This window comes from Nanorana parkeri, unplaced genomic scaffold, assembly GCF_000935625.1.
Source record: "Nanorana parkeri isolate BGI_ZX_2015 unplaced genomic scaffold, ASM93562v1 scaffold752, whole genome shotgun sequence".
In the NCBI taxonomy this organism is placed as follows: domain Eukaryota; kingdom Metazoa; phylum Chordata; class Amphibia; order Anura; family Dicroglossidae; genus Nanorana; species Nanorana parkeri.
Window position 1 is genome coordinate 135810 of NW_017307020.1, and position 26803 is coordinate 162612.

General features: G+C 41.3%; 1 protein-coding gene across 1 annotated transcript in view; it reads right to left on the bottom strand.

Annotated features, from left to right (window-relative positions):
- The window catches only part of LOC108793494 (potassium/sodium hyperpolarization-activated cyclic nucleotide-gated channel 1-like), a 195102-nt gene that overhangs the window by 107008 nt on the left and 61291 nt on the right, over positions 1 to 26803 (bottom strand). The window contains exon 2 of the mRNA XM_018564451.1: positions 7089 to 7512. Coding sequence (XP_018419953.1) covers positions 7089 to 7512 — 424 coding nt within the window. The remainder of the gene's footprint in view (positions 1 to 7088; positions 7513 to 26803) is intronic.

The following is a 26803-nucleotide window of genomic DNA, read 5'->3' on the forward strand; positions in this document are numbered from 1 at the left end:
TGGTTAGCATAAGGAAAGGTTAACCCCCTGTAAAGTTTGTTTTGCTGTGTGTGCCCCTGTACAGAAGATTTCACCTCACTTTCTGTCCCTGTAACAATTGGATTTTGAAAATTCTGGGTTGTCGTGGAAACAAGGATTGGTGATAAAGCTTCAGTGGTGACCCCTTTTTCCCATGATCACTCTTACAGGATTGAATTTCCCTTCCTAGGGGTAGATTTCCTTTCACTTCCTGTTGTCTCAAGGACAGGAGGTGAGATTAAATCTTTCCAATGAGGATACAGACAGCAGTAAAAACCTCACAGTGACCCAGAAGAAGAGGCGTGCACCCCTCGTCTGCACGTCAAGAGCTAACTTCCTGTAATGTATGTACAGTACTACGAACCGGATACAAAAAGTTGGGCACTCCTTGTCAGCACGAGCGCGGTAGCACTACAACTACCCCTGCTGTACAGTAATATCCTCCGTTTGTAAGTAGGAGTCGGATGTAAGTCGGATGTAAGTCGGATGTATGTAACTTGGATACCGCCTGTAACTGATAACAGTCAGGAGCACAGGAAGTTGTCAGCTCACAAGATTTTAAAAAGGTAATATTTTCCACTAATTGAAGAAATATATAGGTACATTTAGCAGACCATGAGCTTATGCTTTAAAGCCCAAATCAAGCCATTTTTTTGGGGGGGGGATGACAAGATCCTGTCCATATGCTATGAGAGAAGGGCAAGAAATGAGTGGACAGGATGCAGTGGATAGTTTAAATCGGCTGACAGAGAATCACACCCTTCCCCATTTTACTAAAAAAAATTGTTTTGTTGCATTCTGTTTCCTAGCTGGTGAGATATCCCATAGCTTCCTGTCAAAACAGGAAGTTATGGTAACTCTCCCTAATCGAGACGCAGACTGCAAAAAAAAACCAAAACCCTGACAGAGGTTCTGTTCCTACCCCACTCTGTCCTATACTGGAAAAAAAGAGCCTCGGCTGGATTTGGCTACAGTGTATAAATAAAGCCAGGCTTTATGTCTTTATTGTGAGAGGAAGGTTTAGTGTGGAGAGCTGATGACACGTGACCTGTCCTCTATTGTAAGCCCTCTACTATATAAGACCGGTCTCAGGCAATAGAAGCAATATCCTCAGTCCAAGCAGAGTTTCCCCGTACCTAATCTCAGGTACAGATAAACCAAGGTGTTCCTGAATGTATCCGGCCTCAGTTTACGCATCTTCAAAATTGACATACATTTTCTATTTAGTTCTTTTTAGTACATTTTTAGTAAATTATCAATACACAGCATTTACAGTTGTGATCACATTATTTTTAAAACAAATATGGATAAAGATAGAATATTAAAAAGAACCACCATTTATTATAATCCAAGACAATATCTGTTACCAAATATAATCAGCCCGTACACAGCTTTGTAAAATAAAAATTCAGATAAACAAAAATGTAATATTCTAAAAAAACACAATATTTATATTAATATTTTTTTTTCTCCAGAAAATGCGTCACATGGCAGCTAAAATGGCACATTATATATGTATGAAATTTACTGCAAGAAATAGTTTCTGAGGGCAAAATAAAGCCAGACTCCGCAACAAACATAATTAACTATTCCACATCCTCATGCAATCCTCGATCGACAGAATTTCCCCTCCGGTGATAAATATATCAAGGTCAAGCCGGGTGATTCTTCATGTATGCCATATTAAAATGTGTATTGCCAGCTGGATTTGACAAATTAAAAAGGATATTAAATATGTTTTAATATTTTATTTAATACCCAGGGTTAACTTTAGCATTTCTGCTTAGTGCGTTACAATTTTATTTATTTCTCAGCTGGCTGATTTTTTTTCTTTCCTGCTCTTCTTGTGAATGTATTTTCCTGGTTTGCTAATGGAGGGAGACGGAACATTTATTCAGAAGGAAAATGAAAGCATATTGTAATACGGTCTTTTGAGTAAATCACAATGAGGAGAATTTTTTTTAAACTAGAGCAGACAAGAGCAGACAAAATTTGGAGCAGTTGCCCAGGGCAACCAATCAGCTTCTCTCTTCAGTTTGTTCAGTTGAGATTTGAAAATGAAAGAGAGAAGCTGATTGGTTGCCATGCACAGCTGCTCCAGATTTTGTCTGCTCCAGTTTTGATAAATTCTCTTAGTATTTCTGATTTTTTTTTCTACCTACACATAAAAGCATTACAAGCGTAGATATAAAAACAAATGAAAGAAATTGAACTAAATTTTAAGCTTTTAGGGGCTTGCATTTTAAAGGACATGTTTGTTGATCATAACAACTAATAAAGTATACTAATCGCAATCAGCAGTAAAACATTTTCTTGATCCCATCATTTTAATACATAAGCTCTCTAGTATCTTAAGAAAGCTATATTTATTTAATAAGATATAATATAAATGTAATTACATACAATTTGATAGGTGTAAGGACTGGGCATGTGCAGCAACTTGTAGTAAGTAGTCCGATTTGAAATGTCATAAATTTTAAGTTGTCAATCCCAATGAAAGATGATTTCATTGCAACTGCACAAGAACCCCTGATAGTGTTCATATAATGTGTCCAACCCCTGGCCAAGCCACTATGCTGATAGCTTGGTCATCTTGAAAAAATAAGAATAAAGTATTATAAAATAAGGAATTAAAGAGTAAAAACGTTTCTGTTGTTCTGTTCTGTTATTTAGCATGGAGTAGGAAAGTGTCTCATTTACGGAGCTTTCTGTTTACTTCCTGTCCTGCAGACTCAACAGGAAGTGAGAGGATATCTTTCCATTGTGAGGGATATCTCATCTTGGACAGTTGTCACAAAAGTTAGATTTTCCCTCTATTCCTGGTTTGGTGGCAATGCAAAGTTTTATATTTACCCATCACTTTCATTTCCAGGGACTAATAGATAGTGTGAATCTACAGGGGCACAGACAAAGCCTGGTGTTCTGGTAAACATAGGACTACTAGGAGTATTGTGGTATGTACTCAAACGTTTGTGGAGGTTTGTAGGCTGCTCTCTAGTCCTAAGGACCCTTTGGAACGGTCCTAGTTCCATTCCCCTGGTGAAGTCTAGAAAGCTTTATTTGTATTCAGAAGGAAAAGCCATTTCAAGGGCTATAAGGGACCCCCTTCATCAGGGCTACAAAATACACACAATAAAAAAATATTGTCATTGACAGATTAGTCTATAAAATACTTGCATATTAAAGTTAACCAACATAGTATAGTGTATAGTATCGTGAGTATAGTATTTAAGAAATACAGTACACAGCTCTTTTAGGCCATCTAAGTCCTGATGGCACGTCATTTAATCAAGTTTATAATAAATTCATAGTAAACTGTAGACTTCATAATAAGTAGTACTAACATAAAATACTTAATACTTCTTAAATACTAAATTAAAAAAAAAACAATATAGTATCATGATAATAATACAGAATAATGTAATAATGTGGCACAAAATAGTATGAATAATAAGAATGTTACCATAACAATTTACCATAACACAAGCAGGTTGGCCTGCTGAAGAGTTGACAAGCACAGCTCTAAGAAGACAAAATTCCACCACAACCTCCTTATGTATACAAAAGGAATAAACCTTATTATTTCAGTAGCTGGATTCAAAGTGAACCTGAACTCAAAAAGTGAATATCTAGATCTGTTAACTGTGCCTAAGCAGCAGCCTGAAAAAGTAACCTTTTGTTTTCAGTTTTCACTGAATAATAGCAGTGAACGTCCTGTGTCTAGACTTTCCACTACCCTCAAAGCTGTTTATCTGCAGTGTGAGATCATCTAGAACAGGGGCTCCCAGACTGTGGGTCGCAAGCCCCTGTTGAGTGGGTCGCCGCATGCCTTCTGCTAAGCTAGGTGAGCGGCTCCTCACACTTGTAGTCCTCTATAGTTGGTGATATTCTGCATTGCTGTGTAATGTATTAGTGGGATTTGTAGTCCTTTCTTCTGGGGTGTGATCTCAAGGGGAACCACGCGGCAGCAATCGTAATCCCAGTTTCTCTGTATTAAAAAAAGTGCAGCGAGAGATTGGCTTTGTTAGACAATCAGGAAGATGCCCCGCTGCCCAGCTTCCTGATTGGCTGGGAAGCTGGTTTCATGTTCCGTTGTGGCACTGCATCCTGGCTTCCTGACCAATGAGAAAGCCGGGTGGCAGGTCATGACCCACTGCCCTTCTTCCTGATTGGTCAGGAAGCCGAGTTCACCGGTAGTGTTGCATGGGTGCATGGTATCTCCCTCTGACATGCAGCTCCAGTATCGGAGCATTTGGGCGAGTATGAGTACTCGTCCAAATGCATTTTACCGCTGGGGGTCACCACAACGTGGCAAATGTTACCAAGGGGTCCCGGCCCTAGGTTGAGAACCACTAATCTAGAGCACTGTTGCCTTTGGCTGCTGGTCTCACGACATATGTAGCGAGATTTGGTGAAATCACTGCTGTGTTGCTCACTATTCTCCTTGCTGGAGAGGAAGCGGTATCTGAACCTGAAGTTCAAGGATCCTGAAGTTCAAAGATCTTCCTGCTTCTGCTTGATTCATTCTGTGAGTATGTACTCCCTCCACCTCTTCTGCTGCTTCTTTACTATTACTCCGCCAGTTATCAGGGGGACAGCTCTGACACGAGCAAGCATTCTACCAAGAGGTCGACCTCCACACAGAGATAAAGTGTGGAACAAGTTGGAAGAAGTCAGTAATAGGGAATCGATAAGCTAAAGACAGACTTCAGGCAATACATGTGACTAATTCTTTTCTCTCTGCTTACCTTTTAGGGAACACCATTCACATTCTTTAAAGAAGAACTTTAAAGAATTTTTAAAAAATTAACTCTGGCAGTGGGGCTAGCCGTGTGAGACACTAAACTGCAAGGGTTAAGTGCTCCTTTTGGTCTAGGGGGGAAATTAAAAAAATATTCATCCAATCCTCGGTCACACATGGCCACTATACCGGTCCCCGCAGCCTTTTCTCCCCTGGGCTACAGCGCTGTAACCTGACGTCATCACGTCTAATGCAGCTCCATTAGACGTGAAGACACCAAGGGACACACCACAGCCGGAGTAGAGGGGGAGAGAAGTGAGCGGTCATCCCCACAGGACCGGGGATCGGATAAGTATATCTTCTTTATTTTCGCACCTAGACCAAAATGAGCCGTTATCCCTTGAAGTGTGGGGGTAGCTCCACTGCAAAGGTTAACTAGTATTAAGGTAGGTTTGATCACTATAGAAAGAGTGGCTTTATACCTTTCCAAAATACCCTCAAATCTTCATACTTTAAACTCTGCTTAACTTCCCTTAATATGTCTCCTTCATAGTATCCAGCAAAATGACAGGTGCTCTTTAATGGAGGGAAAATGGCATCCTTCAACTCTCTATAAATTCATATACACAATATTCATCACTCCACTCTTTTCTGTTTGGGTTTGGAGATGATCCCAATGTTAATTATTGCAGACACATCATTGTTAGCACAGTCCCCAAGTAACAACAGTAATGAGCGGTGCTATGTGACAGGGGATGCACAAGAGACTTCTAATTGATAAGATACAGGCAATATCAGCATAATGAAACTTTACAATGGAGTCTGCATTGCAGATGTGCTAGAATTGTTTCTGTCACAGCCTCTGAGGTCCCAGGATAAAATGTAATTTGCTTTAAACAAGAAAGCCTTCTCTTCAGTTATAAATGACTAAAAGGGGATTCGAAGGGAACTAGTGTCAGCTGAGCACGTGCAAGAATTTGGTTTAGCAGAAACCCTTAAAAGACCCAAAGACAGAGTAAGTGCTGCAGGTTGCATTAAGCTGGCCATACACCTTACAATTATCTGCAGATTTTCTGTGGTCAGATGGAAAAGGTGCAACAGATTCCTCCATCTACACTTGACTGTGTGGATGGAGTAATCTCCACCTGGGCCAATCTGTTGCACTTTTTCCATCTGACCACAGAAAATCTGCAGATAATTGTAAGGTGTATGGGCACCTTAACACCTATCCTGTGCCACCCACCACACCCCTAATAAGTCTATGAAAACAGTTACCATTTGCAATCCATAACTACACCCTGCACATGACAATGCCCCGAGTCTTTTGAGGCTTTTTGCGTCTGGACATTGCATTATCAATCAGGGACAGGGAGCATGCACATATCCATTTTCAGCACATAAGGGCGCTTAAAGGAGAACTATGAGATGAGTGATTTCCACTCACCTCATAGTTCTAAGCCGACCGGTGACAATGAGACTGTCACAGGTCGGCTCAGTAGATCGGGAGGTGAGGGAACACGGTCACCTCTCGATCCTGTCACGGCTCTATGCCGTGACAGGGGGAGGCGCTAGATTCCCCTCTCCCCGCTCCGATCTGCCATCGCTGACTGGCGGAACGGACGGGGGAGGGGGCGGGTACAGCTGGCTCTGCCTCTAGATAGGCAGAGCCAGCTGTCATTCACGCAGCTGGGTGGATCCCGTCATCTACGTCGGGATCCGCTCCGGGTGCGGCGTCTCAGTATACCGCGAGCTGTAGCTCGCGGTATACTGAGCTTAGGGTAACGGGAGGACGCTAGTTTGTGTCCTCCCGTTACCCTAAGGAGAACTATGGGGAAAAACACTGACCCCATAGTTCTCCTTTAAAGAGACACTAAATGGGCAAAGTCAGAAAGCCCCCATCAAGGTATACTCACCAATCTGCACTTCCTTGCTGCCTACCAACTTCATTAGAGCCCTCCCTCTTGAGTGGGGTATGGTATGGAGGCCTCTGGGGCACTCACACCATCCACCAAGGCATGCTCTGACACCGATCGACATTAGAACTAACTCATGGTGAAATTCTGCAGGTGGAGCTAAAGCCTGGATCATTGAATATACCTTGCTGTGGGGAGTGGGTCTATCAGGAGGACCTGAATAGGCTGGTGACTATCTTTTTAAGGGTGCAATGGGTGACATGGAGGCAATACTGTGAAAGAGGTAGAAGCTGACAACTTTCTAAAAGCAACAAACTTTATGCAATTTTAGCTGCCCGGTGTTAAAGAAAAGATTAGATACATATATTAAGAAGTAGCAAGTCCCTTTAAATAAAAAATCTGATTGGCTCACTTACCTCTTCCCATTGATGAATGTATCTGATTAACCTTGAAAGTCGCAGTAGGCGCAACAAACTGAGGATTTTTGTAAATCTCACAATGCGGAGAGCTCTGGCCGTCTTGTACACTTCCGAATCCATGCCTTTCTCGACAATGAGAAAGATATAATCCACTGGGATGGATGAGATGAAGTCAACAACAAACCAGCTCTTCAAATAACTCATCTTGATGACTTTTGGGTCTAGTATAATCTCAGAATTGTCTTCAATGACAATCCCAGTTCTAAAATTCATGAACAAGTCAAATAAAAAAACGGTGTCGGACGCCACATTAAATATAATCCACGGTGTGGTCGTCTGCTCTGTGAAGAAGGTTATTCCAACCGGTATTATAACAAGGTTCCCCACCATCATAATCAGCATTATCAGGTCCCAGTAAAACCTGCAAAAAAAAAAAATCAAATAGCAAATAATTAAAAGGAAGAGCTCACATCATGTACTTCCTCGTTTCATTTGCATGATAATAAGGAGAACAAGCAATGTATTCTACATGAATGCATTATAATGAATCATTTTCCTGAGCAATCAGAATCCCCCAGCTCATTCTTCAACATTTACAGCGTCTTTGTGAATACATAAAATTAGTGGATCTTGCTGCGGCTTGGTGTCTCATTAAACTATACAGAAAATACTTTGATAATAATGTGCGCTTGAATTTTCTACTTTTTATCTTTTTTTGTGCAATAACAGCTTGAAGCTCCAGCGACCTCAAGCAAGAGATAAGTTAAGAGCCCGTCTACTCCCACACCTCCAAAAGAGGCCCAACCACTCCACCTATTTGACTTCCAACCATACCTCACAGCTTTCTGAGATGGAAAAGTGGGTCATCTTTTAGCACAAATTATGTAGGCAAAAGACACAATTACATGGACTATGAAGAGGTCATATGAATAAAGAAGTTGGGTTAACCCACAAACTTATTTTTTTTGCTAATACTTTTCTTTTATACTGGCCTTTTAAAATAACAGATACAATCATTTAGAGGTTGGATGAAAAACACTTGGTAGTTATATAGTACAATTTTTAGGGTAACAGAAGCGATTCGGTTCCAAAAGAGGGACAATCCCTCGAAATCAGTGACATGCGGTACCTTCGGTGCTGGGTGGGGCATTCCCCAGCCCCGTCCCCAGCTCATTGATGCCCAGCCCCCACAACCTGTCTAAGCCCCTTACCCAGGCGGCCGAAGTCCCAATCCCCAACCCTGATCACCACGCTATGTGTGGAGGAGGGAGGGAGGAGGAAGGAGGAGACAGGGAGGAGCCTCCCTGTCCCTCATTTGCTTGTCACTGGTGAGGCATCGAGATCGATGTCCTTAAAGTTTTTTTCATATTTCTTTTTTTTGATTGGACAGCTTGGAGCAATGGGGCTTTGCCATTGGTCCAAACCATCCACAGAGCTCAAGCCACTAACAGAGTAGAGGCTGTTGCAGCTCTGGCCTCACTATGTTAGGTTACACAAGCAATGGGGAAGCCTGTTGCTGTGTAATCTAACTTAGCTGTCAAAAGCCAGATGCAGCGCCGCCTGTAATTTAAAGGCAGCGCTCCATCCATGACAGGTTACCCAGCGGGGAGGCTTTCCCTGCTGTGTAACCTGTTACAAGCTGCTCTGAATGGAGAAAAAGCTGTCAGCTTCAGTCTTGAAGCTGACAGCTGTTTCCTGCATAATACTAGGTGAGGCTCTGCCTAACCTGCCTCCCCTGACCGCAGGTCCCTGCTCGAAATGAGTGACAGAAAATATGCTTCCAACACTTTCCCTAGTATCCAGCAACCCCACCACCTATAACTCCTTCTGGACTGTGGAGGTGGAGTGTCCCTACAATCATCCCCTATATTCACAGCTAAAAAGGATTACATGACAGAGGTCATAAATGATTCCACAATTACATACACATTTCTATTCGCAAGAAGACATGGCTTGTCCTAGAAAATCATGTAGACTTATTCAATATGTCACTTTCTACTGCCTGAAAATAAGCGACAACTATTTCAACTCATCTTATGCATACCTTATGCATAAGATGAGTTGCATATGCATATACAGTATGCATATTTCATGCACCTTACATAAAAATATCCAAGACAGAAATGTCTAGTTTTCCTTTAAGTCCCCTTTAAGCCAGAAAAAGGTCCTCACCAATTTTTCAATAAAATATTTAAATAATGAATTTACATATCAGAGCAATATTTCTATAACACAAAAAAAGAAAAGGGGATCCAGCGTTTCTTGGTACGTAGGAGGTTGAGGACTGGAGCTGCTGATTGACGAGGACATCTTGTAGGAAATTTATTTTCAATCGAGTAACCGTGACACTGCTAGTAATTAAAATGCTTTCAACAAACTACAGAGTGGCAATTACCATTGCTAGAGACGTTTCCTCTGTACTGAGTATAAAGTAATTTTAGTCGCCTTTGAAACATTTGATTGCGTCTACAATCCTACTTAGCATGCGTCAGTTGCCGCAGAATGCACACTTCAAATGCAATACATCATGCGGAAAGCAGGTACAATTTTCTGAATACACTTTCAGATACACAGATGTTAATGTTAAAAATGAGTGTTTCATTTGGCATAGGAGCTTCTGCGCTATAACTTTTTAAATTCAAATATTTAGCATGGACAACTTTTATCATGTGTTTTGTATGCTTCAAACCAAAACAAAAATTGATCACACCTAAAAATGTAATGATTGCTAACTTTTATCCTCAATGCAAATATGTTTAAGTCATATTAAAGTCAAAAGGTTTTTTAAGCCATTTCAAATGCTGATGAAATCACTCACAATGGATGTTGCTCCTTCATGTTTAACATTTTTAGTCTTCTGATTCCCTAAGTGGAGGACCGAATATCCTGTTTAAGGCCTCATTCACACCAGGGCAACAGCGTTTCAGAGCTGTTTTTGCACGTTTTATTAAGCACATTTTTGCATGATTTTAATGCACGTTTCAGCGCATATTACAGGCGTTTTCTGTTCATATGTCAGTGCATTTTTGAAGCTTGTTTTCAGTTATCAAATGAGAAGCAGGCTCAGCTGCTGAAAAGCGCATAAAAAACGTGTGGAATTGCGCAAAAACTTGCTGATCGGTGCATTTCCATTGAAGTCTATGGAGCAAAACGACAAAAGAAGTTCGGGACTATTTCGAGCGATAGGCGTATTTGTACGCATGAGTCCTCGCCGCTTTCGCGTTAACCGCCCGCATAGGAATGTATGGTATTTTATTTGCTTGCATTTCAACAAAAACCGCCCTGGTGTGAAGGAGGGCTTAGGGTCGCTCCTTTCCCTTGCTGATTTCTATGGAGCCACCCTTGTGTGCTAACCCTGAGAGTTAGCCATTAAAATGTATCTAAAGTAAAAACTTTTTTTTTTCAGTTATAAATATAATTGGTAATTTTCATTTTTTATGAAAACATTTTTGCTGTCTAATTTTTTTTCCCCTTCTTGTCCTGGGACCGCAAGTGAAAGTGAGTAGAAATATCTTCAAAATGAGAAGAAATCCCTTCTTAGGCAGTTGTCACCAAAACTAGATGTTAACCATGGCCCCTGATTTGTACTAAACACAATACATACACAAGTTATGGTTTGTGTACATTATACTCCTGACCATTGCACTGTATATGCTATGTTGTACATTATGCTCCTGACCCCTGTACTGTATACACTATGTTGTACATTCTACTCCTGACCTCTATACTGTATACACTATGTTGTACATTATACTCCTGACTGATGCACTGTATATGCTATGTTGTACATTATACTCCTGACCTCTGTACTTTATACGCTATGTTGTACAGTCTACTCCTGACCTCTGTACTGTATACGCTATTATGTACATTATACTCCTGCACTGTATATGCTATGTTGTACATTATACTCCTGACCCCTGCACTGTATATGCTATGTTGTACATTATACTTCTGACCCCTGTACTGTATACACTATGTTGTACATTATACTCCTGATCCCCTACACTGTATACTCTATGCTGTACATTATGCTCCTGACTCCCTACACTGTATACTCTATGTTGCACATTATGCTCCTGACTCCCTACACTGTATACGCTATGTTGTACATTATACTTCTGACCCCAGTACTGTATACGCTATGTTGTACATTATACATCTGACCCCCTACACTGTATACTCTATGTTGTACATTATACTCCTGACCCCCCCCCCCTATACGCTATGTTGTACATTATACTCCTGACCCCCCCACCGTATACACTATGTTGTACATTATACTCCTGACCCTGACTGTTGGGTTAAAGCACTATAAAAAGACTGTATGGACTAAAAGTTGTAACTAGCTAAACAAATGAACAAATGCTTACTTGGCTACATTTATGTCCTTACTATGATACATCTTCCTGAATATACAGTATTTTGCATTTGAAATAGTACAGTAGGTAACAATATACCTCTTGAAGAAACACCCATTTTAAATGAATGCCCCGCCCCTAATTACAGAATTCTCCTTCTGTAATTTTATTTTTGAAATGTTGGCAAGTATGTAAGCCAATTCCTCCTTCATTTGTCTCTCACACGTCAACCCCCATACCCCTGACTTCCCCAGACTGCGGCTCCCTTTTCAGCAAAAAGCAGTGGGAAGGATTGGGTGTGGCCAGGTGCTGATTGACAGGCCATAGGCTTGTCAACCATCAGTAACAATGCTGATATCCACACTTCTTGCAAGATCTTTCCATCCCACTGTAGCATAAGGAGGCACAGCCTACATGAGAGTGGAAGCCCTGAATGCATTAGCAGTGCAGCATCTTTGTCACTACATCACAGGAGGCTGCATTGGGTGAACTTCACTAGCAGAATGGATTTATAATTAAATGCTGCAGCACATTTTGCCTTTTAAAGAAAAGCCATAGTTCTACTTTAGGCCTCATTCACAAGGGGCTCACAGGGGGCGTATACGTCCGTGTGGCGTACACGGCCGATCCCGGGAGGGACAGGTGCTGCATGTGATTGCGCGTAGCAGCCTGTTGTTCCTTATGGGAGGATGCAGCCGCACGCTGTCATATGCACATCTGAACTGCACATCCGAGCGGGTCCGGGTGTCCGCACTTGGACGCAGAGGCCCCTTTGTGAGCCCCATGTGAATGAAGCCTTAAATTAGCATTGTAAAGTTTAGCTATCTTCACAAATAAAGCTATGACACATCGGGGTAGATTTCTGCTCCCTGTCCTGCACTTGCATGCTTTTTGTTTAACATTTCATCACAACTGATAACAGTTTAACGTGGTAACCCTTGTTTATAGGATGCCTGTTACCGAATGTTCTAAGTGTATTCACTAACCATGGGGTCTCAACATTATTTCCCATGATGTATTCTACAACTGTGACTCAATGTAACTACTGTAGTGTTTCTTGATCTCCATATATCGATCGGTTGTCCTGACCCTTTTCTTTGAATTTGATTCCTCTTACTTTACCGTTCTGTTCCATACCTGCTACTGCCCTTTGCTTCACTTGAGGATTGTGCTTTGGATTGCATTATTTGTCTGTGACTGATCTTGTCCCAGTGACTGAGATTTCACTACCCGTTACTGTACGGTTCCCCGATTACCCAATTAGTGAGCATATGTCCTTATGTTCAAATCCTGGGAGCTACTGGCAACTGTATGAAACTTTATATAGAAAATGGCTATTATTGACAAAGACCACAACAGCCCAGTCCCTTGCGTACGAGCAAAACATATCTTCATTCTACCGTACTAAAATTGGAACTCCAGGTAAGCTGAAATACACAGCTTGAAATACATGTGTGTAGATGGTTTAATCCGTCAAAGGATTTGTAAGTCTGTTTAGTCATTCGTGTGGCTCACACCCCTAAGTATAAACACAACGGAGCCACGCTCCATATGGTGCTCTGTCCCTGCGGCTCCTGGCTGGTGACACTGCTATTTCCTATTTCGACTTTGCATCTGGCTGTGTTACATTTTTTTGCTAACCGGACTATAAAAGTGCATCATCACGTTGACAATTCTTTACTGAAGTTCAAAATAATGGTATCACCTACCTAGCTATATAGGGCAACAGGGCAATAAAACAACATTTTAAAAAAGACCCTCTTATATACAAAACAAATACCATTTTCTTTCTAGACTACATTAGAAAAAGAAAACACATGTTGACTGGTTGCTGTGGGCAACATTTCTTCTTTTACTCTATACTTATAGAAAATAAAAGAATGAGAAGACAGGATGGATTGTAAAAATACAATACCCAATTTGAATACAATGTTTTATTACAGTTCTATACTTCAGAAGGATATTTGTGCAAGAACGGGGGACAGAAGCATTCCAGTCCAAATGAAAGACAGCTGCAATCTACAGTATGATATGGCCAGATGCAAAAAGCAAAATTGTATAGTGACCAGTCAGAAAGAAGCTCCAATTATGAATAGCGTGTACTGAAATCTAACTGGTTACTGTGAAGTACTTTGTACGAGAAGCTGCTTGTGGGCACAGACCCCAAAGGAGAAGATGACCCACCAGGGACATTATAAGAGAAATACATGGGAACCCTGTGGGATCAGTGGTAGAGAAAGCTTGCTTCGAGCCTTACATTCACCCCTAAACACCCAAGAGCCGTTGAGTGCAAGAAAGCCTCTGATCTTTAATGAGCATCTATCCAACAGTGGTATTATTATAGAAGAAGGAAGGGTAAGTAGACACTTTACTCATTGTTCCCAGTGATGAATTTACGACTCACTGTACTCATTTTGTGATGCACTATATGGCCACAAGTTTGTGAGCTCCTGACCCTCACAACATCTGTATATGAGCTCACAACTACTGTATATAAGCTTGTATGACATCCCATTTCAAAACCATGGGCATTAATATGGAGTTGGGCCCCCATTAGGGCCATAAAAGCCTCCACTCTTCAGGGAGGGCTTTCCACAAACTTCTTCGTGAATGTGTGCCCATTAAGACAAAAGAGCATTTCTGAGGTCACACACTGATGCAATTGATATGTTCAGAAGAGTTGAGGTCAGGGCTCTGTATAAGTTACTACAGTTCATGCACACAATACTCGTCAAACCATTACTTTTTTTTAGACTTGGCTTCAGAGCCTAAATTCAGTAATTTGGAGGGGTGCCCACATACTTTTGCTCAGAGATTGTATGTATCTCCATATTATCTGGCTCCTACTATGATAGCCCTAACAGTTAGATATGACACTTTGAACTACCATTCAAAAAATCACCAAACCTTTGCGCATCCTAAGCAACTCACAACAGTCATTACACAGTAATGAAGAGTAACAGTAAAGTATGGAATGCTGTATGGAAGGTGAGGCTTAATATCACCCTTCCATAATACCTTATAAATACTTTGATGAAAAAGGGTAAGACCTGCTGTCCCCTTAAATATAGTATCCCCCAAAAAGTACAGGTGTGCTTGAATTGATCAGGAGGAATGGTAGGTATAGTAGATGTGACAGAGCCAGCACTTCTGATATTGTTAGGTAAGGATGGGTGCAGGTGTGGACAGCAAGGAATATTCACATGCACGCGCACACACTAGGAGGAATATTGTACATACTATATGTGTGTTTCTACAGTGGTGGGTATTGAAGAGTTCAAAACCACAAACGTGCTCTACCTCCTCATGTCATGTACACCTTAGGGACCTTGGTGCTCGGTGGAGGTTTCTGTCCACCCTTATTGCCCATAAATTTGCAATCACCGGCACACAAAACAGGGATCCTTCTAAAAGATCATTCTTTATTTGTGTCTCTTTTTAACGCCAAGATTAGACACAGAATGAGCTTTCAGAAGGATGCCTGTTTTGTGTGCCTGTGATTGCAAATCTATGGACAATAAGGGTGGACAGAAACTTCCACTGAGCACCAATGTCCCATGTGCCGGTGATTGCAAATCGGTGGGTATTAAAGAAGACCAAATCGCATTTCTACATAGGACTTCTGAGGTCTGTGCTTGCTACTGTTTTGATGTCATTTCTCTTTGAACTGCCTTCTTAAATAAACCTGAAGGCGTTGTATACAAATGTCTGCCATTGTGCAGAAATCCATAGCAGCCAATTAAGTAACATTTAATATGAAAGCTAGACTAAATGAATGCTGTCTGCGCTGTTATAAACAATTACTCAGTATGTCTTTAATGAGAACACATTTAGCACCTAATGAATGTAATTCATCTGTGATCTGCAAATCCATCTTTTTGCAAAACTTCTTTTATAATATAATGTTGCTTAAGGACTTCTGTTCATTCAAAAGCTTTGGTGTTACCATTAATACTACAGACTTGTTTCATAATAAACTTGGATTCAGCTGTCAGATTGTCACAAGAGGAAAATGCCAGAATGGAATAAACACCCTGTGATGGAGGAGTTATGCAATCCTTGCCCATATGTACCCCTTGTCAACCGTCATCTTGAAGCAGCTGGGAGGTATAGAGAAGTGAGGAACAGAATGGGTCATGTGACAAATTAACTGTCAATTGGCCAAAAAGCAAAACGGGAAAGACGACTCTAAATAAAACTAGAATTCTTCACCCATACCGTGTTCTTTTTCATACAAAGAGACATGACTGAGTTTATAATCCAGTGACTAAAGAAAAAAACCTCAAACATTAGCAGCAATCTGAAATTGTGTAAATTAGATGTAAATCTCGCTGAATTACTTGTAGTTTGCTAAAGCATTGTGTATTGTAATATGCTGCCATTCTTTTTCTTTTATTTAAAGTGACACAGTGAAAATGTATTCATGTTCCTTAACTATTAACAAAAATGTATCTTATTTGTGTATCACTCGCCCGTAGATCCTCAAATCATCTCTGAATTGGTGCTGACTCTGTCCTTCCTTCCGGAGGGGGGATATTTTTGTTCCCCATGGTCCCTGTGTGTGTTGTAAAGTAGCCAACGCTCCAAGCTCGCTTCTGTAATGGACTATAATCTCACATTTCATTTTAATTATTCGTAGGGATGCACCGATATTAGTATTGATATCGGTGCCGATGCCGAGTATTTGGGCGAGCAAATGCTCCGATGCCTAGCTTGATACTTCCGGTATCAGGAAGCCGGGCAGCGAGTCCTTACACGCTGCCCGGCTTCCTGATTGGCCAGGAAGCTGGCCAATCCGGAAGCCGGGCGCGTGTAATGACGCGACGCCCGGCTTCCTGATTGGCCGGGTAGCCAGCTTCTTGCTCCCTCGAGACGAAGCCGTGCGCCACGTCATTACATGGCCCCCAGTTTCCTGATTGACTAGAAAGCCGGCTCCATGCTTTCTCGTCATCTAGTGACGAGAAGCATGGAGATGGCTTCCCCGCTAATGGGACTTCCGGTATCGGTATTCGGTATCGGCTAGTACCGGGAAAATAATATAATTAATCGATACCGTAAAACCGGTATCGGTGCATCCCTACTTATTTGTAATGAGATTGTAGTCCATCACAGAAGTGAGTTTGAAGAAGTGGCTACTTTACAACACACACAGGGATCATGGAGAACAAAAGTAACCACCCATTTCTTAACCCTTGGAGTGGGACTACCCCAGCACTGCAAGGGTTAAGTGCTCGTTTTTGTCTGGGTGCAATAATGAAAAAAATATACTCACCTGATCCTCGGCGATGGCTTGCTTTTAGACTAATCCCTGGAGTCTGTCTCCTTCTCTGGTGCAGCGATGGTATGTCCCCCTGCGTCCTCATGTCTATACACTGTCTATAGGATAATTACTCGGAGCAAGCTGGCTCAGAGGATTGGGTGAGTATAACTTTCTTATTTTCAACTTAGACAAAAACGGCCACTTAACCCTTGCAACATGGGAATAGCTACACTGCAAGGGCTAAGGTAATTTTTCCCCAGAGTTTTGCTTTAAATACTTTTTCTCAAAACCTTTGTTGCATCTCATTGCTGCTGATCTCCTACAGCCACTTCCTGTCTACATGCACTCCAGCAACTGCTGCACATCACACTGCCCCGTCAAGGCTCCTCTGTGTAGTGTGGTCCTAACTTAAATTTTTGTGAATCTCCATCTTGGAGCATATTGAGGCCTAGTTCACATTAGGCGATCCGTGACCACACGGCAATTGTGCATGAAACCGCGCAGTCACGGAATCCCACACTGCCGCTGATCATGCTGGCGGTGCCATTCTTTTCTTATGGCACCCCAGTCGCGGCAGGCAGACTGCATGGTTTTCCAGTTACTCCAGTGATTCAAGCACCTCAGCTGCAATACACAGCCAGTTAGGTGACATCCTTTGACAGGATCTGTGAATGGAGTCTTTTAATGCCCATTCAAGTCCCATCAGCCGCCACGGCAGAGGGACTTGTAGTTCTCAGTGCAATAGAAGGGTGGTGTAGTCCATTCATTCTTCCTCCCGTCCATGTTACTGAATGTCCATACCTTGGTACAGAGAAGGACATGAGGAAGAGTCTGCAGGAGCCAAAGCATTGTACCCGCCATACACTGATCGGGGTTGCAATGCTTTACTGCCTCCAAAACAAAACAATTACACATGCACATTTTTCTTTTATGAAGCAATGTGCATTCATTATGTTTTCCAAAAAGGTGCAAATATCCCTGTCTGCTGCAAAAGCAGTGTCTACGCTGCCTACTCCTCTTGGCTGCACTGGGATTCGCCATAAGCAACCAGCCCACTTCATCCAATGTATGCATTTTATGTGATTCCTATTTGATTAAGGAATTTAGCCAAGTGTTAAGTGCCTTGAGGAATATAGTCAGGAATTGCGTGGTTATGGTGACTGCGAGCAGAGCTCTCTAGATTACTGTGTCTTCAGGCAGATAGGCCAGCTATTCAGCAGAACTTCTGAACTGGTGCCATGTCTGCAAGAGTTATCTTTTAAAACACATTTGTGTTGCTATTTTTGAACGTTCTTTTTAAACTGCAAACAGTGTTGTGGTTTTACACTCTAACAATCTGACTTTTAGGTGAACCTTCACAAATGCTGAGATTTTTTTAATGTGGCCAATCCATTCTTAAAAAAAAAAAAAGTGGATCTGTAGAAGACGTGAAGTGACTCTGAAAGTGTGGTGTCTGTAGAGGTCCTCATTTATTCAGGTCATGGTATAGTTAGTAGACATGTAAATTTATATTCCACCTCAACCTCAACCTAACCAATGAACCATCGCGTTCTCAAACAATTCATCCCCACAGCTACCTCCTCATGTATTACCTGCCGCTCCCTTTTAGATTGTGAGCCCTCACGAGCAGGGCCCTCCTTACCATCTTGTCTTGAATTGTATTGTAATTATGTCTTCTTTATATTGTAAAGCGCTGCGCAAACTGTTGGCGCTATATAAATCCTGAATAATAATAATAATTTTGTTTCGTTCCGAATGCATATTCATACAAATTTCATTAAATGCGGACACATCTGAATTTCCGAATTCGAACGCACCGAATGGGAATGTATCCGAATGTAAATTAAACAAAGATTTGCATCCGTCCGTCCGATTTCATTCAAAACAAAATTTAATCGGACATGTGACTGTTCACTGGCCAATCAGATTTTACATTTTTTACTGTTAGGGGTTGCATTACAGGCATGGTCATGTGACATCATGTTGTGGAGTAGAGAGAGTAGATAAGAGCAGTAGGAGAGCATACGGTGTCAGAACTAAAATGATCAAAAAAAAAAAAAAAAATAATAAAGTTGATTTTTAATTAAAGAATCCCATCTGAATAGATCCAAAACAAAAACTCCGAAATCCAAATAACGAAACACATCAAGTTTCGGATCCAAAATTCAAAAAACGAAAAGGAATACAAATCTGAATTGATCCGAAACTAAAAACACATTTTTTGCGGGGTTACATGTCGTCTAATAGTTTGTAGTAGTTATTTATATGCAACTTGCTGTTCTATGTTAACGTTATTTTGCACTCATCCATGTAGATTTCTAAATGTCAGGAAATTTACCCCAGCATTTAGGCCCTCTTCAAACTTTCGAGATGCATAAACGCGCGCCACGTTCCAATGCGTTTTTGCTACTGTTGCCTTGCATCAGGCCATTCATTTCAAAGGGTTGCTACAAGCATGACAAACGCGGCAAAGAAGCTTATGCAGTGTTTTCAGCTGCTAGTTTCCAGCATTTTTTGATAGACGTGTGGGGAAAAACGTGTGTTTTACCAGCCCTGTGTAATGTCACCACAAGCGCATCGCACATTTTGAATGTTTAGCGTAAACATGCACCCATGCTCACACATGACACGCTTTTGGTGCACGACCACACAACGTCAAAATGTGAATGGGGACTTAAAGCCACACAGGTAAATCAGTCACCTTAAAGCTGAACTCCAAACAGCTAAATACACAGATGTGAATGCTCCAGATGAAACAACACTTGTATTCGAGGATGAGGTTCTGAGTCCAGAAGTTAGATGCCGATCCTGATTGATAGCGGAACAAAGGTGAAGGTTCAGAATAAGCGTTGCCTGTGAATTACATGCAAATTCTCCTGATTTTTGTTTTCATCCACAATGCATTAAACTTGGTCAGAAGGCTTAGAAATGCCAATAAAGGGGGCTTTTGGATTTAACACCACCACCCTTTTCACCCTAAGGCCCCGTTCACACCTAGGTGAAGCTACGAAACTTTCAGCACAAGGAATCCCATTGATTTCTATGGCCCCTGTTCGTACCTGAGAATTCTGTCACCGGTAGCAAAATGCCCATAGCGTAACAAAGTACATGAAATTCTTTTCAGGCAGATTTGAGCATTTTAGTTCCCATAGAGCATTGTTTGGAGCGTTCTTTGGGCGTTTTTGAATGATGTCACAGATGCTACTGCTTTCCATTGGGCCAAATAGAAAAACACCTGAAGCTGAACACCTGCAAAACGCTCAAAACCCCTTTATGCTCATAAGCGTGTACTAATGGTAAAAAACAATTTAAATAAAACGCCTGAAAACGCCAACGTCTAGGTGTGAAAGGGGGCTAAACAGGTGGGCACACAGCAACAATACTGTCAGTGTGTTGGAGCTGTTAGGCCCTGTTCACACTTTTGTGTTCAGTGAACGCGCATCACGTTTCTGTGCATTTGCATGTGTTTTTTCCTGCATTTGCCACATGTCACCTATTGATTTTAATGCGTGCCACACGTGCGACAAATGCAGGAAAGTAGCTTATATTACAGATTCTTCTGAAGGCGTACCAAATTTTTTTTCACCACATGTTTGTGCATGTGGGAAAAAAAATGTAAGTTTTTCCAGCCGTGTTTTTACCAAGTAATGGCACCGCAAGCTCGTTGCACGTTTTTGATGCACCCCATGTGCAGGTTTTTTGCATGTTCATGGAACGCGAAGGTGTGAATGGAGACCTAAGGTGCCCATACACTGTGTGAATTTCGGCCTGTGTTTGAGGAACCGGACGAAATTCGCACAAAGTGTGCCGGCACAATTTCGATCGTCATCCCTCAATAAGCTGATTGCAGGAGGCGGTCAGAAAATCTTCGATCGATCAGAGCCGGCAGCCAATGAGCTGCCCACTCTGGTTGGGTATTCTGACAGGTGCCGCTAAATGCTGTATGTAAACAGTGGGATTTCTCGATCGACATGCTGTTGGTGTTGGAGAAATCGGGACAATTTTTTCCGTTCCGCCCACGGGTTGAACAAAAGAAAATAGATCAGTTTATGGCCAGCTTTAGGGAGAGCTGACAATCCATGATAGGAGAGTGAAGACAGAGATATTGGAACATACTTGTAATTACTAAGCCTGCAATCAATATCACTTGAGATGAAAGAAATAATTACAAACATGACCTGTTTGGGCTACTTGAAGGCAAAAGATAATAGCAAAAGTCCCTTGTATATCATTTATTTCCTATATTATTCTATACTTAACATGACAGTTCTTTTAAATGTTATAACAGAAGAAAAAAAATTTAATTAATCTAAAGGAAAAACATATTTCATTTCTAACACCTATTAATTATAATGGGTAAAAATTACATAAGTATGCAGCAAATTAATACACATATCTACGTACAAGAAGAGATAGTATGAATAATGTATTAGGCAATAAAGCTTTCAGAGTATGTACATATGCCAATATAAGTGTTCCCCTCAGGGTTTCAGATGGTATGGTAATAGAATGAGCTGAATATTCTGCTTTCCATACATATATATTATATAAGCAGCAATATATGGCCAAAAGAAAATAATCTATTTTGAAGAAGAAATGTCAAATGACGAATCCTATGAAGAGTATGATACTTTGGTAAATGTATGTTGCCTTGTAAAAGGTAATCTATATCTATTTCCATTTTTTTGGATATACATGTACCGGTTATTAGCAGTTTTCACATCTACACAATGGTTGCTTCACTATTTATTTTTACAATACAAGTCTATGGGGTCTATTTATAACTATTCAGCCCAGCTCCATGCTGGGCGAATGCCATTTACACTGCACTCCAGCCACTTGATGGAGATGAAGAGCATACGAACTTCCTATGCTCTTCAGCTCTATCTAGTGGCAGCAAAAGCTGTACAGATGCCATTCAATGACAGGCAATGAAGTGCACATTGAAGTGCATAGGTGAAATGTCAGCCCACCCTGCCTCTGGGGTCCCTCACATGCCTTTGGGGGTGCTACATACAAAAACTTAGAGGCCAAAGTAGATTAGAATATAATTCTGAAGAAATTAATACTCTACATCATCACTGATGATAAGTTGTTGGTGATGTTTCAGTAGTCTATATATAGGATGTGTGTACACAGGTGCTTCTTGGTCACTAGTATCCAGGCAGGGTAAAGCCATGCAGTTGCTCTGAAGTCTTTTACACTGGCCTTTGCTGAGCCTTAGTAGGATCTATTACAGTGTAATATATTACAGATACTGCGGACACAAGTAAAACATCATTAAACACAAGTACGGATCCAGATTAGATTCCACAATGTTAAAAACATACCGATGTATCACAGCATACTGTGAACTGCACATAAACTGGAAACATACATAGATACTGCAATAGATAGATTTGCAAACAACAGATGGGGGACTGAAAGGCAGGAGAGAGTTGCCTTCTCCCCCAGGGTAAAAAGTGATGGGGAAGATTGCTATTACTCTTCCTCTGCTCAAACATAGCAGGAGTGGCGCCCTTTATGACTCATGTATATGGCTCCAATGTGATTGGCAGGCATCTCTTTCACAATGTCCATCACTCTTTGAAAATTAAGCTTAATTAGAACCCTACTCAAAAACTTGTTTTAGTTTGCAGTAGAAAGAGTTATAATAACCTTTGTCTGGTTTTTACTGTTGTGTTCCCATTGAGAAGATTCCCCTTCTCTTCCTATCCCAGAGACAAGGCAGGGAAAGAGAGGAAATCTTCTCAAAGTAAGGAGGAAGCTCACCTTTAAGGTATAATTCAACTCACTTTTGTTTTTGCATATATCTACTGCTGGCGAGCAGTAGATATATGCAAAAACATTTTAAAAAAATGAAAAAGTTACCAAAAAGGTAATTACTTACCTCTGTCTCCGCCGCTCGCTCCTATCTGAAGATCTGAAGCTTCTCGAGCGGCCGTGTAGGATGATGGGGTGGGCCCATGCGCAGTAGAGATCTTCGGCGGGGAGAAGAGGAGAGAGACAGTGTAAAATGAATGCACACACCTGGGAGGGTGCACGTCGGACAGACACCGTGGACAGGAAGAGAAAGCAGTCTGCGCTGGATCAGAGGCTGGCACCAGCGCTGGAAGGATTGCTGAATACAAGTGGAAGGAAGAAGATGATCGGATCAAGAGGCATCATTTAAAGTAAAAAAGGTAGTGCCTAAAAAAACGCACAAAAACACGCATTTTTCAAGTGTTTTTTTAGGAGCTTCCATTAGAAGCAATGAGGCCAAAATGTACAATTCCGCCCCAAAGAAGCTCATGTACTTTTTCCGGGTTCCTGCAACTGATGACAAGTGACACAACGCTCAGAACCACTAAATATAATGGGATTCCTCTTCTTGAGCATTGCCATGCTCAACGAATGGTGCTACATAAGCCTAGGTGTGAATAAGGACAAACAGTAGTGGAGATGTGAAGATATCCCATCTATTACTGTTTCTGTGAAGTTTTTAGATTTCCCCTTTTTCTGTCCTGGTAGCAATGGTCACCATGACAGAGAGAGAGATAGGGGATCTTCCCAACAGGAACACACAAAGAAATAAAACATTTTAAAAGAAAAACATCCTTGGCTGGAATTCAACTTCAGACCATCTTTCCACCCTACAAATAATTAAAGGCATGTGCAGTGAAATGTAGATGTCTACTAAAGTAAATGCTTGTCTATTTTTTACTTTTTGATTTAGGAACAGGTTCTCTTTGGTTAGCAGTTAAACATCTAAACCCAAGAACAAAAATGTAATATATTGCAACTGACCAATCATTAGATGTGCTGGCTAAATTAGTTTTCCTTTTCTTCAGTCTAAGAACATTTTCAGCAGGTACAGAAAATTCCTGTTGATCTTGCCAGAAATGCAGTGTCCTTCCTGGACACTCTACTGAATCCCAGCTATCTTCAGTGATCTACAAAACACCTCCGCCCTATATAATGGGGGATAAGCAAAGGGGGTGTTTATAGTACAAATCAATGGAGGAGCCTAGGGTAACAATGCTACTCCTCCATAGATACAGTACAGTGAGTAAGCGTTGCCATCCTAGGGCTGGAAGTGCATAACTGGCAGGATCAGCATGTGAAAAGAAAGGGAACAAAGTTACACTACAATAAATTACAATTTAGTTTTTGGGATTAGATATACTTTATGTATATGAGTGCTCTTCGTCTCTACACTTGCTAGGGTGGCTGGGGTGTGCATTCAACATTTAGTTTGTTTTTAACTTGATGCCTGCTTTAGATCTATTTTAAAGACAGACTCATATTTTAAGTGGAGGTGCTACATGACTAGGAGGAGGGATTTCCCTGAGGGAGGGGCTAAAGATTGGGAAAACAGCAGATCTGATTGGAGGTCAAGGGTCAAGTAGTAGGGAGGAGCCGCATGGGTAGGATCTGCAGGGGCTGGGAGTCCTTTCTGGAAGGTCAACAGAGGAAGCAGGTTGTCCCACTTGCCCTCTCTTATTCATTGTTGAATGCTTTTGTAATATATGTGTGTGTCACAGCAGCTTGGCAGGTTAGGGAGTTTTAGAAGGTCTGAAAATGTCCCAAAAAATGGGGGGGGGCATCTGGTGGTATGGTGCTTCCCCACGTTGGTGTCAGTTGTCGACAGGAGCTCGGCCACTTGGGAAGTCGAGGTTAATTCTGGAAACGTCCTCCAGCAACATCCCTTAGGATATTTATTTGATATGTTATTCCAGTTACTCTGGTAACTTGTAATTGTTATATGGTTAAATAAAGGGCTGCTGTGGCCATTGCAATCCTTGCCGGACAGTCCATGTGTTTTTTGGAACTTGATAAAGAGGACAGAATTGACAAATCCATCAGTCATAATCTGTGAGAACGTTCTCCAAAGTAATTAGGGTATCTCAAGCAATTCACTAACCAGAGCATTGTCACTGGATAGCCTGTTTCTCCTATGCTTCACCATTACTGCAATTAATACCCTTCACTAACTGTCAGTTATTGCTTTTTAATAGCTTGTCCCTGAGGAACTCTTACCAATGCAAGATTCCCCATTCCGTTGTAAGAAAACCTATAAAGGCGAACTTATTGTCCAAGTAAATGATATCACATCATCTGTCTGTCTATCACTCTCTTCCAAGTGGTCACCTTGTGATCCCGATTAAATTTCAGGCTATTGACACGGTACAAGCGCACACTGCTGGTAAACCGGACTTAAAGTAGATCTATACATTGTACAAAATATTCCCATTTGGGAAACCAGAAGGAAGTGTTTCCCCTTATCTAAATGTTTCAGACTCTGAATATTTCAATGCCGCCCCCCTGAAACAGTATACCAGCGCGGAATGTTTAATGTGTGTACGTGTATAAGAATTGGAAGGACATGTTACACATTTGGATTACACAAACATATTTTTTCTTCTATTACCTTTGTATTTCTACTTTTTCTGGTGGCAGCACGAGTTTATAGTTCTGAAAAACAACCTTATAAATCTGGGTAACCTTTGGGCCACCCTGCTGTTTATCACCTAAGGCCCCTTTCACACTCGCTGATCAGGAGGGGATCCCTACACAGAATATTTGCAAATGCATGTCGCAAATTTTGCTACGTTAATTTCAGGAGCCCATTGAAATCAACGGGGACGTGCACCAAATGCAGGAAACAAAAGCCTGCAAATGCATGTCACCATTACGTGTGTTCTTGTAATGCTATGGTGTGAATGGACTTAGACAGGTCCCTTCAGCCTTGCTCCCCTAAGGTCTAACTAAGGTCCTGTGAGTCATTACGGTCTATACAGTGCATAGGATGCAAGGACACTGAGGGATATATCATGGCTAGAAACCAGCCTGGATCATGGTTCTTGTGAGTATAACTCCGTTCACCATAGGCAAAACGAGCACTTAACTCTTATAGTGCAGGGGGAGCCCAAATGCAAGAGTTAAGATTTGATTTGCCCGGAGTTCTGCTTTAGAAACAAAAGTTTCAGTCTGATTGTACAATCTCATTTACATCTACCAATGTAGTGAATGGGCCTGCCTGATTGGATACAAGTTGATTGGATAGATTAGATAGTTCCGGTAAATCTAAAGTAGATTGTACAAAGATTTTATGGTCGATTGTAAGTTCGATGGTGACCCTTAAAGACATCACTCGGCAGCCATATTGTGCATGCTGGGCTGTGTGCTAAAGTGTTTTGAGGCATTTTTACTTGATTTTTTTCTTTTAATAAATGTATACATTTTAAATCTATCATCATACAATGTGAATATTTCAAAGCTCGTCCCTCTGTCTCCTGTGAACCCTGCAAAAAAACAAAAAACTCCTGAAATGCCTCGCCGCACACAGAAGCGAATACGGAGCTGAATTAAATTACGTTTTCTGTATCTGTCTGGAGTTCAGCTTTAGCACAAGCACAAAAATCTAAAGATGGAAAACACATAAAAGGTTCTTTTAGTCTACTCTACCACACTGCCGGTGTGTTTTACCCTCTGCGTGGTTCACATGAAATAAGTTTGCCATTATAAACTGTTACAACGGCTTTTAATATCTCATCAGGCGAGATCTGAAAGCTGTCCTTTGCAAACTCTCTCTTTGGGCAACATAAATAGCCAGAGTATTGGGAATAACAGTCATCCAAATATTTCCGTGCACATTAAGTGCTTACAAACGGTCTTAATAATTCATTTGCTCTTTCGGAAATTTATCTGACTGGGCCTCTCAGAACAGATGACCAAAATGTTTTTTTAGAAGGCTTCGTAAAAGGTTTTTATTCCAACTGTTTGTTTTTCTTTTGTCTTCATTTCATGGGCAGGAGAGTTTCCAGACCTACGCTTTAAAGAGGAAGTAAAAGTGGAAAAAAATGGCTGGGTGGGTCGGGATTTTTGGCAAAAGGAGCATGCAAAGTCTCTTCTGCCAAAACAACTTCTTCCTCTCTTCCCTAGCGTTATTCTATTTTCTGTATGGCGCATTCACACTGTATGGCGCATTCACAGTATCTCTAAGATGCCATGATCAGGCCTAATGCCGGGAGGATGTAACTGTAGTGCACATGCGCAGGAGTTACAACATCAGTGGCCACCCAATGGATGAAGAGAATTCCTGGGAGATG